Source organism: Coregonus lavaretus (assembly GCF_964263955.1).
Source record: "Coregonus lavaretus genome assembly, contig: HAP1_SCAFFOLD_563, whole genome shotgun sequence".
In the NCBI taxonomy this organism is placed as follows: domain Eukaryota; kingdom Metazoa; phylum Chordata; class Actinopteri; order Salmoniformes; family Salmonidae; genus Coregonus; species Coregonus lavaretus.
The window spans coordinates 275,001-286,637 of NW_028161406.1; the positions used below are offsets into that span (position 1 = coordinate 275,001).

Sequence of the window (11,637 nt, forward strand, 5' to 3'; positions counted from 1 at the left end):
ATGCAATTGTTGTATTATTTGTTCACTCAGGTTCCCTTTATCTAATATTAGGTTTTGGTTGAAGATCTGATTTTACATTGAGTATTAAAAAAAATATGCAAAAGTAGAGAAAATTAGAAAGGGGACAAATATTTTTCCACAGCACTGTACAGCTGGGCAACAAGGTTAAACAATTGATATCTTATTTTCTTATAGTAACCATTGGAACGGGGTAAATAACAGTGATTTCTTTGAAAGGTGGAGAATCTGAGCTTTCAAACAATGCCAGAAGTGTTACTATACTCCTAATATTCAGCAAAAACAACAATTTTCTTTCCAATCAGGAAAAAAAGCAACCAACTCGCATTTGAAACAAAGATGTGCACATGGCAAGATAGAGCTTCTGATGTGATCAGAGCAAAAATGGCCGATATGAAATCAAAGATTATCAAATAAATTATTGTTTTGTACAATTGTGTCCTGGCTGGCTGTGCGTCGGTTCAAAAGAGACACCAGTGATTGAAATGACCACCTAGCTGTGTGTTTGGGAGGAGCCCGTGCAACTGAAAGATGTTATCGTCCAATGAGTGGATTGATTGCATTAAATATTCTGCGAAGGCATGGACAAAACAGATGGAAAGGAGATTCATGTCCAACTGAATGTCGATTAGTATTGTGTGGAATTCTCGTCTCATTACATTTTCATCAACTAAACTGAAAAGTAATTTGTAATTATCTGGTTTTTTTCAAGCGTCTCGTTATCGTCATTAGTTTGTCAGGAAAAATAGTTTAATATTTTGTCATAGTTGGGTTGAAGTGTTGTGTGGTATTTCTATCCTGGTTAGTTCTTGTTGATCTGAGAATGGAGAAGGTCCAGTGGTGTTGTATTCTATGTCCAAACATAGTTTGACCCTGTACTCCCAATTTGGTCCTGTATCATGGAGATCAAGGTGGTGTGTATTATTTCTAACCCTGTAATATCTTGATCCCCTGTTCTAGTTGAGTATGGAGACGGTCCAGGCAATAGCAGAGCAGGTAGAGATCAAGGCCAAGGTGGTTCAGACAGAGGTGAAGAACATGGTCCGCAGACACATGAAAGCCCTGGAGGAGAGAGAGAGTCAGCTACTCTGGAAGGTAAGCTTTTCTCCATCTGTGTTGGTGTGTTTCTCACTCTCTCTCCCTCTGTCTGTCTGTCTGTCTGTCTGTCTCTGCCTGCCTGTCTGTCTCTCTCTCTCCCTCTGTCACTCTCTCTCTCTGTCTGTCTGTCTCTGTCTGTCTCTGCCTGCCTGTCTCTCTCTCTCTGTTTGTCTGTCTGTCTGTCTCTGTCTGTCTGTCTCTGCCTGCCTGTCTGTCTGTCTCTGTCTGTCTGTCTCTGCCTGCCTGTCTCTCTCTGCCTGCCTGTCATTCTCTTTCGGTCTCTGTCTGTCTGATTTTACATGGTTAGAAGGCTCATCTGACAGGTGTTGTCACTGTTTGACTAACATGTTTTGAAGAGAAGGTGTGTTTTTACAGTAGACGTGTTCTACATGTCTGCATACACACTTCACGGTGCATGTCCTGATTCTCCCTGTCCGCTCACATGACTTATGCGTTTTCTATTGCGTAGTGCGTGTGTGTGTTTGACTCATGACTGAACCAGTGTTTATGAAACTCTGTTTACCTGGCCTAAATGCAGAGTAAAAGCTGGCCCATTTGAAGATTCACTAACACACTGGGTAAACAGTAGCCAACACTACTAACAAACAGGGTAAACAGTAGCCAACACTACTAACAAACAGGGTAAACAGTAGCCAACACTACTAACAGACTGGGTAAACAGTAGCCAACACTACTAACAGACAGGGTAAACAGTAGCCAACACTACTAACACACTGGGTAAACAGTAGCCAACACTACTAACAGACAGGGTAAACAGTAGCCAACACTACTAACAAACAGGGTAAACAGTAGCCAACACTACTAACAAACAGGGTAAACAGTAGCCAACACTACTAACAGACTGGGTAAACAGTAGCCAACACTACTAACAGACAGGGTAAACAGTAGCCAACACTACTAACACACTGGGTAAACAGTAGCCAACACTACTAACAGACAGGGTAAACAGTAGCCAACACTACGAACAAACAGGGTAAACAGTAGCCAACACTACTAACACACTGGGTAAACAGTAGCCAACACTACTAACAGACAGGGTAAACAGTAGCCAACACTACTAACAAACAGGGTAAACAGTAGCCAAGACAACTTACACACTGGGTAAACAGTAGCCAACACTACTAACAAACAGGGTAAACAGTAGCCAACACTACTAACAGACAGGGTAAACAGTAGCCAACACTACTAACAAACTGGGTAAACAGTAGCCAAGACAACTTACACACTGGGTAAACAGTAGCCAAGACAACTTACACACTGGGTAAACAGTAGCCAAGACAACTTACACACTGGGTAAACAGTAGCCAAGACAACTTACACACTGGGTAAACAGTAGCCAAGACAACTTACACACTGGGTAAACAGTAGCCAGTATCTCAAGGCTATGATATACAACTCGCTCTGACTCTGAAGAATGGGCTGCTGTTGGAGCTGTAGAATCAGATATATCAACTAATGTGAAACCCTAATAGCCTGTGATAACTCATGCAGATACTCATATTTGTGTGTGCATTTGCGTTCATGCATGTGTGTAGGTTACTCATAGCCTTCCGCTAGCGCTATTAAAAAACGACCCTACCATCCATCTCACAGCTGCTGGCGGTGTGTGTGGTCAGAAGATCATACAGGAGGTTTTCACTTAGCCGTGTACTCTCTCTTTAAAGCCCTAGTATAGACCCACAGAACACAGCTTACTTTGCTCTCCTGATGAAGTCATTACAGGCTAACCCCCTTACCCCCACTCATACACACACATACACACTCGCTCCCTCTCTTTGAAATCTAAGCCGTCTTTCTTTGTGTGTGTGTGTGTGTGTATGTAGACCTAAAGAGGTGATGGGGAGATTTCTGTAGCATTTCGTGTATGTGTGAGACAGACCCAGGTTGGGGTCAGACCCAGGTCCCTCCTGTCTCCGTAACAGGATTCTCTCTGATGCAAACGACACTTCTACTTCCAACAGGGTCTAACAAAGACCCCTTCTCTCTTTTGTTTCTGCTAAAAGGCTCTATTTAACATGGAACCAGACAGGCTGGGGGTTTAGTTCTTCTCTTTAACATGGAACCAGATAGGCTGGGGATTTAGTTCTTCTCTTTAACATGGAACCAGACAGGCTGGGGATTTAGTCCTTCTCTTTAACATGGAACCAGACAGGCTGGGGATTTAGTCCTTCTCTTTAACATGGAACCAGACAGGCTGGGGATTTAGTCCTTCTCTTTAACATGGAACCAGACAGGCTGGGGATTTAGTCCTTCTCTTTAACATGGAACCAGACAGGCTGGGGGGTTTAGTCCTTCTCTTTAACATGGAACCAGACAGGCTGGGGATTTAGTCCTTCTCTTTAACATGGAACCAGACAGGCTGGGGGTTTAGTTCTTCTCTTTAACATGGAACCAGACAGGCTGGGGATTTAGTCCTTCTCTTTAACATGGAACCAGACAGGCTGGGGATTTAGTCCTTCTCTTTAACATGGAACCAGACAGGCTGGGGGGTTTAGTCCTTCTCTTTAACATGGAACCAGACAGGCTGGGGATTTAGTCCTTCTCTTTAACATGGAACCAGACAGGCTGGGGATTTAGTTATTCTCTTTAACATGGAACCAGACAGGCTTGGGGGTTTGTCCTTCTATTTAACATGGAACCAGACAGGCTGGGGATTTAGTCCTTCTCTTTAACATGGAACCAGACAGGCTGGGGATGTAGTCCTTCTCTTTAACATGGAACCAGACAGGCTGGGGATTTAGTCCTTCTCTTTAACATGGAACCAGACAGGCTGGGGATTTGGCCTTCTCTTTAACATGGAACCAGACAGGCTGGTGATTTAGTCCTTCTCTTTAACATGGAACCAGACAGGCTGGGGGTTTGTGTTTCTTTTTAACATGGAACCAGACAGGCTGGGGGTTTAGTCCTTCTCTTTAACATGGAACGAGACAGGCTGGGGATTTAGTCATTCTCTTTAACATGGAACCAGCCAGGCTGGGGATTTAGTGCTTCTCTTTAACATGGAACCAGACAGGCTGGGGGTTTGTGTTTCTTTTTAACATGGAACCAGACAGGCTTGGGGGTTTAGTCCTTCTCTTTAACATGGAACCAGCCAGGCTGGGGATTTAGTCCTTCTCTTTAACATGGAACCAGACAGGCTGGGGATTTAGTCCTTCTCTTTAACATGGAACCAGACAGGCTTGGGGGTTTAGTGCTTCTCTTTAACATGGAACCAGACAGGCTGGGGATTTAGTCCTTCTATTTATCATGGAACCAGACAGGCTGGGGATTTAGTCCTTCTCTTTAACATGGAACCAGACAGGCTGGGGATTTAGTTATTCTATTTAACATGGAACCAGACAGGCTGGGGGGTTTAGTCCTTCTCTTTAACATGGAACCAGACAGGCTGGGCATTTGGCCTTCTCTTTAACATGGAACCAGACAGGCTGGGGATTTAGTTATTCTATTTAACATGGAACCAGACAGGCTGGGGGGTTTAGTCCTTCTCTTTAACATGGAACCAGACAGGCTGGGGATGTAGTCCTTCTCTTTAACATGGAACCAGACAGGCTTGGGGGTTTAGTCCTTCTCTTTAACATGGAACCAGACAGGCTGGGGATTTAGTCCTTCTATTTAACATGGAACCAGACAGGCTGGGGATTTAGTCCTTCTATTTAACATGGAACCAGACAGGCTGGGCATTTGGCCTTCTCTTTAACATGGAACCAGACAGGCTGGGGATTTGGCCTTCTCTTTAACATGGAACCAGACAGGCTGGGGGGTTTGGCCTTCTCTTTAACATGGAACCAGAAAGGCTGGGGATTTAATCCTTCTCTTTAACATAGAGACAGGTTGGCCTTTTGTTGAGTGTTGTGTAGTAATGTTAACCCCTAGCTTTTGATTACCTTCACACCCCTGTTGAATGGCCTGTTCTGTCTGTTAGTCAGTGCTGTCACTGTATGTGTCCCACAGCTAACTGTAACCTGTACACTGATCTACATCAATCTGAGATTTAACAAACCTCTATTTTCACACTGCTGGAGGTTGCCCTTACCCACATTAACTCATCTCCCCCTTCTCCCTCTCCCAGGTTGAAAAGATCCGCCAACTGAAAGCCAAGTCCCTGTACCTGCAGGTAGAGAAGCTGCATCAGAACCTGACCAAGCTGGACAGCACCATCGCAGCAGTCAACCAGGTATGTTAAAAGGTGCATGTCCGGGGGGGGGAGGGGCGCAAGACGACCAGGTTTATAAATGCTGTGTTGAAAGTAATTCATTGTTACTGCTAACTATGGCGTCCATGTCTCCTCACCTCATAACTCATCAGGTGCTGGACGAGGGCTGTTACCTGGACGTGCTGCTGGCCAGAGAGCGTATGCTGACCCAGGTCCAGGAGCTGAAGTCTCTCAGAGGGTTGCTGCAGCCACAGGAGGACGACCGTTTCCTGTTCACCCCTCCAGACCAGGTAAATGCCAGATTCCTGTTCGCCCCTCCAGACCAGGTAAATGCCAGATTCCTGTTCGCCCCTCCAGACCAGGTAAATGCCAGATTCCTGTTCGCCCCTCCAGACCAGGTAAATGCCAGATTCCTGTTCGCCCCTCCAGACCAGGTAAATGCCAGATTCCTGTTCGCCCCTCCAGACCAGGTAAATGCCAGATTCCTGTTCGCCCCTCCAGACCAGGTAAATGCCAGATTCCTGTTCACCCCTCCAGACCAGGTAAATGCCAGATTCCTGTTCGCCCCTCCAGACCAGGTAAATGCCAGATTCCTGTTCGCCCCTCCAGACCAGGTAAATGCCAGATTCCTGTTCGCCCCTCCAGACCAGGTAAATGCCAGATTCCTGTTCACCCCTCCAGACCAGGTAAATGCCAGATTCCTGTTCGCCCCTCCAGACCAGGTAAATGCCAGATTCCTGTTCGCCCCTCCAGACCAGGTAAATGCCAGATTCCTGTTCGCCCCTCCAGACCAGGTAAATGCCAGATTCCTGTTCGCCCCTCCAGACCAGGTAAATGCCAGATTCCTGTTCGCCCCTCCAGACCAGGTAAGAGGGGTTAGAGACTCTTGTGGCTCTTTGGATGAGTGGAAATATCGACATGTCTGCCAATTTCATATACGTTATAAATACGTTGCTATATCCACTTGTCCCTAGGCCATGGCTTATTAATAGTATTATTGATAATATATAAATATTATCTTCACCAGGCCCTGTACATAGCCATCCAGTCCATGGGGATGATCAGTAGTGGAGCGTTCGCTCCTGTCACCAAAGCTCACGGCGAGGGCTTAAAGACTGCGCTCCGTGGCAAGACCGCCTCCTTCACCGTGATTGGCTACGACCACGACGGGGAACCCTGCCTCTCGGGCGGTGACGCGGTGTCAGCAGTGGTGATGGCAGCGGCGGAAGGTAACTTGTCCACGGCGGATGTGTGTGACCACCAGAACGGGTCATACACGGTCAGCTACCTGCCCAAGGCTGAGGGAGAAGATCTGGTGTCAGTTCTGGTCTGTAACCAGCACATCATGGACAGCCCCTTCAAGGTAATATGTATGGTATTATAATAAATATAACAACCAACTTATATATTTACACTTCTACATTTTCTATGCACATCTCTTAAGCAACGAGAAAGTAATGAAACTTGAAACATTGCTGTAGATAGCGTGGAATGCTAAGTAACATTCTCCCTGCCTGTGTTCCAGGTGCTGGTGAAGTCTGGGCGACGCTACGGGGCTCTGGGTTCCGCGGTGTCTGCGTTTGGTAGCGAGGGGGAGGGGGACGGTCAGCTGTGTCGTCCATGGGGGATCAGTGTGGATAAAGAGGGATACGTGGTGGTGGCCGACCGCAGTAACAACCGCGTACAGGTGGGTTTCATTCATTTTATGTCGTGGATTGGTTTGGTGTCGACTCAGCCGTAATCCTAAGGAGAAATGTTTTTTATGATGCTAGCAAGTTAACTCTTGCTAGATCAGTGTCTGTTTCGTTTGCTTTTAACTGTAGCCTCGAGGATACATGTTTCTATGATGCTAGCTATATCTTGGTAGCCCTCTTAGTGAGAGCTGAAGCATAGCGTGTACAGTGCTTTCGCTAGCCATCTTTAGAACAGTGGCTTTTTTACATTATTTCCTTCTGCGACTACCTCCTACTGTCCAGATCTTCAAGCCGTGCGGTGCCTTCCACCACAAGTTCGGCTCCCTGGGCTCTCGCCCCGGTCAGTTTGATCGTCCAGCGGGCGTGGCGTGCGACAGCCAACGGCGGATCATCGTAACGGACAAAGACAACCACCGCGTGCAGGTGTTCACCTTCGACGGACAGTTTATGCTCAAGTTCGGCGAGAAGGGCACTAAGGTACAAACTCAGTCACGCGCACACACACACACACACACTCATCAGAGCTGAACTAATAACTATATTCTACTGTACTCTATTGTAGAACGGTCAGTTCAACTACCCCTGGGACGTGGCAGTGAACTCTGCGGGGAAGATCTTGGTCTCTGACACCAGGAACCACCGCATCCAGCTCTTTGGCCCTGATGGCTCGTTCATCAACAAGTACGGCTTTGAGGGCGCCCTGTGGAAACACTTTGACTCACCACGCGGCGTCGCTTTTAACCACGAGGACCACCTGGTCGTCACAGACTTCAACAACCACCGTCTGCTGGTGATTCGGCCAGATTGCCAGTCTGCCCGGTTCCTGGGCTCAGAGGGAACCGGTAACGGGAAGTTCCTGCGTCCCCAGGGCATAGCGGTGGATCAGGAGAACCGGATCATCGTTGCCGACTCGAGAAACCACCGGGTGCAAGTGTTCGAGCCCAACGGGAACTTCTTATGCAAATTTGGCACCCATGGGAGTGGCTTCGGACAGATGGACCGCCCCTCCGGTGTTGCTGTGACACCTGACGGAGTCATCGTGGTCGTCGACTTTGGAAACAACCGCATCCTCAAGTTCTGAAGAGTTCTAATCACTTTCTTTCTTTCTCTTTGTTTTCTCTCTGTTTCTCTGTTTGGGAGAGGAAATTGAAGAGAAGGATTCAACAAAGAGAGGACAGTTTAAAGAGAGATGATCAGAGCAGGTAGAAATGCGTTATTACAAATTTAAGGGAAAAACAGATTATTTTTTTTTTGAGTAATTATTTTTTACTTTTAGGTTTAGTTTGTGTAAATAGATTCCTGTGGTATACTGTATGACAAAGGGGACTACTAAGACAATTTGATAATCAGTAGTGAAAGTAACAAGGAAGAGATCCACCATTTCCCCGTATTCTATCTTGTATGCTCGTAGCTCTCTCTCTCTAAACTCTCCTCACGTCGCCTTCTCAGGGATTTTTCTCACTTTTTCTTGAAATAATTTTTAACCCTCTGCTCCGCCACCTACCTCATCTAGTTCTTTATGAATGTACTCACCCTCTCCGAGCAGAGGTCTACTCTAGTCTGTCAAGTTTTACAAAGAAGAAAATAAAAAAAGTCTACCTCCAATACTTTTATTTTATTTAAAGAGACATAAAAATTAAAATACATTTTGACCTGACCTGTAGTGGAGTCTAGTGCGTTCAGTGATGTCATTACATGTTGTTTAGGGTAGCTCGTTTGTAGGTCTTTGTTTAGCATGGCCCCTCATCTCTCCATGTGTAGTGTCGTTGCAGACTGAAATAATAGAGGTCAGAAGAGAGGGTTTTATGTAATGCCAAACCTGTTAGAATGAATCGGCGTTAGTTAGCTCAGGTCACAGTAGGAGACGGATGTTGACAAAAGTAAAACTGACCAAAATAATCTGCTTTTTAGCTTTACTGGTTTATTGTTTATTGATCGCAGCGGCACCAGAGTCTGACCTGGGACAGATGCAGTTTAATGGTTGGTGGAAATCATGAGATAGTAGTCGTCGTTGTTGTTGTGGGGAGATCCTCTTTGCTGTCCCAAATTATCAATTGAACATTGTTGATTCCTTTCAGGCATCAGCAAGCTGGATCTATATACAGCCCCGCCCGATGCGTCTGATTATATGAGGAAAAAAACAATGAAAATCAATATGAAAAAACAAACGGCATTTGTCTACTCCGAAGATATTTTAGAAGTTTATCAGGAGTTATCAGGTTGTATCGGTTGTTGATTAGGAGATTGATTATGAATTCTGTCTTGAGTGACATCACGTTGTGAATGATGCAGAAGGATAACGATGCCTCCAGAAAGCAGGCGTCTTGATTGGCTGTCAACAGGAGTGAGAGCCAATCAGAAATCAGAGCGATCCTGTGTGGTTGAATTGTGGGGCACTCTGATTGGCTCTTGGGGCCTAGGATTTAATCCAATCCCCTTCTGACGTCACTGCCCCACCCTAGTTATTGACGCCCATTCTGAAATGCCAGAGAGAGAGTGTTCCGGAACATGTGAATGCAGACCAGACCTCTAAAAGATGGAGGTCTAGAGACCAACTAGTGGAGTCAACCAAAGGTAGAATTTCTGCACAACGGCCAACTGTATGTTTGGCATCGAAATAACTAGAAGGTCCCATTGAAGACACCTTGTTGTTTAATCATTTGTTGGCGGTCTAAAACGCTCACCAACTATCACCAAAAAGATGCGTTCAAAGCACTGTCAATGGGTAGAAGAAGAAGATAGGGCCTACTTTGGAGAAATATTATCAACGCACACACAGTACTTTTGACATGTTGAAACAAGAATCCCAGACATATAAAAACTAAAACGTTTTATGTAGCTTTTAAAATGTAAGTACCTTTTCAAGCCCACTTCTGAGGAGAACGTTGTAGAAAGGTCTGAAAACGGACCATATCTCACAGCAACCAAAGAGCATCTTTCCAGGCCACTTTCCATCTCACTCACCTGAGAGTGTGATTTCAATCTAGCATCACCGTCCATGCTAACGTGGCACTGCTTCATAACTAGCATCCCTTATTTAGCATTAGCATCTCAACCCATACAACCATTTGAGCGCTAACAGATTCCTGAGTTATCACCTGAGGTGGACCTGTTGGAGGGGTTGTAAATCCCCCTTTCCCTTGTAAAGTTTAGCCACTTCTTTTTAGCGTAGCCTAGCGGTATGGGCGTTTATTAGTGGGTTTCTGACTGAGCTTCTTACCTCCAGAGGAAAGAGCAGGCCTGCACTTTAAATCCTAATTGACATAAACTTTCACATCCCGTTCATTTACCTTAACTGTCAGATAGCTCAATTTTATATACCTCAACTTTCATATTCCTCACAGTTATTCATGTGTACCTCAATTCTAGGAGCTCATCAACATACAAATGTCATTTTACAAATCTACCTCAACACACCTTTTACCTCACTTTAAATGCCTCTCATGTTACATACAGTACAAATACATGTAGGCCTACCTCTCAAATATTTTGACTAGTAACTTCTAATCCTCAAGTGTCTAGTACTGTATACTTCAGTTTCCAGACCGTACTTTAAGTTATAGTCTTAAGTTATTTTTTTTTAAACACCCCATGTTACTTTTACCTCAACTCACACTTTAAATCATGTAACGTTTACCTCACCTGTTGGACCAAAGATCTTAATCATGGTGGCTCCATTTCATTTTAAAATTACAAGTTACAAATGGTTAAAATCTCTCCACGTTGTGTCCATGAGTGGGCGGTTTAGCATTGTGGTGAATTATGCCTTTTAATCATATGGAGAAACCAAATCGTGCAGATCTTAGCGTTGTGCCAAAAATATATCTGTGGGAGTTTGGTGTCAAACTGAGTTGGCATCGTGATGATACTGTCATAGACGGTGAATGTCATTGGACCATTATATCATAGATATTTAGTGTTTAGCGAATCAAAGCAGCCAAGGACAGATCCCTGTGGTTTGATTGGATGCACTTATGTGGGCTGGCCCCCTTTCGCTTTACCTCATTATGCACATCAGCAGAGCTGTAACCTGATTGGCCGATAGTGAGAATGATGGCAATGTTACTGTTGGCTGATTGGCCTGGAGTCTTAGTGATGTCAGAGGCACATGATCATGTAAGATTCCACTTGTTTGTTGCCGTGCGTTAGGGGGGAGAGGGAGAGTTCTCTCTTAAGAGTTGAGGCCTCCATCATACCCCCTTTAGACCTACAAGAATTACCTCTAATTTCAGCACAATTTCTCCTCAGTAAGAACATTTAGAAGTGTGGACTTAACAGTTAGCGCAATGTTGGTTGGTACTAACTTATTTTAAAACTCAATTTTTGACAATGCAAAAGTGTGGTGTGTGTGTGTGTGTGTAGGAACACATTGAGTGAATAAGATGTTTATGATGAGTTAATAAGCTTGTTTATTATACGTTACTAGACCGGAGACGTTAGCACATTAAAGGGCACGCTAGCACATTAGAGTCCCCAGACCCTGCTGCTTAGAACCCACAGCCGTGTCACCGATATGATCTGTCAATGGGTTTCAGTATTAGAAAATGAAATGTTTAGTCAAGACTGCATCAACCTTTTTTTTTATTATTTTTTTTTTATTAAAAGTTATATCTTTAAGATCCTTAGGTTTTCACTCTTAAAGAGGATTTTACA

At 44.8% G+C, this 11,637-nt stretch overlaps 1 protein-coding gene across 1 annotated transcript in view; it reads left to right on the top strand.

Moving 5' to 3' along the window:
- LOC311120726 (E3 ubiquitin-protein ligase TRIM71-like) overlaps window positions 1-8,666 on the top strand; it is a 34,086-nt gene extending 25,420 nt beyond the window's left edge. The window contains exons 3-9 of the mRNA XM_084195303.1: window positions 979-1,113; window positions 5,207-5,311; window positions 5,443-5,580; window positions 6,318-6,653; window positions 6,816-6,977; window positions 7,267-7,461; window positions 7,547-8,666. Of these exons, the coding sequence (XP_084051429.1) occupies window positions 979-1,113; window positions 5,207-5,311; window positions 5,443-5,580; window positions 6,318-6,653; window positions 6,816-6,977; window positions 7,267-7,461; window positions 7,547-8,065 (1,590 nt within the window). The 3' untranslated portion in view covers window positions 8,066-8,666. The remainder of the gene's footprint in view (window positions 1-978; window positions 1,114-5,206; window positions 5,312-5,442; window positions 5,581-6,317; window positions 6,654-6,815; window positions 6,978-7,266; window positions 7,462-7,546) is intronic.
- The last annotated feature ends 2,971 nt before the right edge of the window (window positions 8,667-11,637 follow it).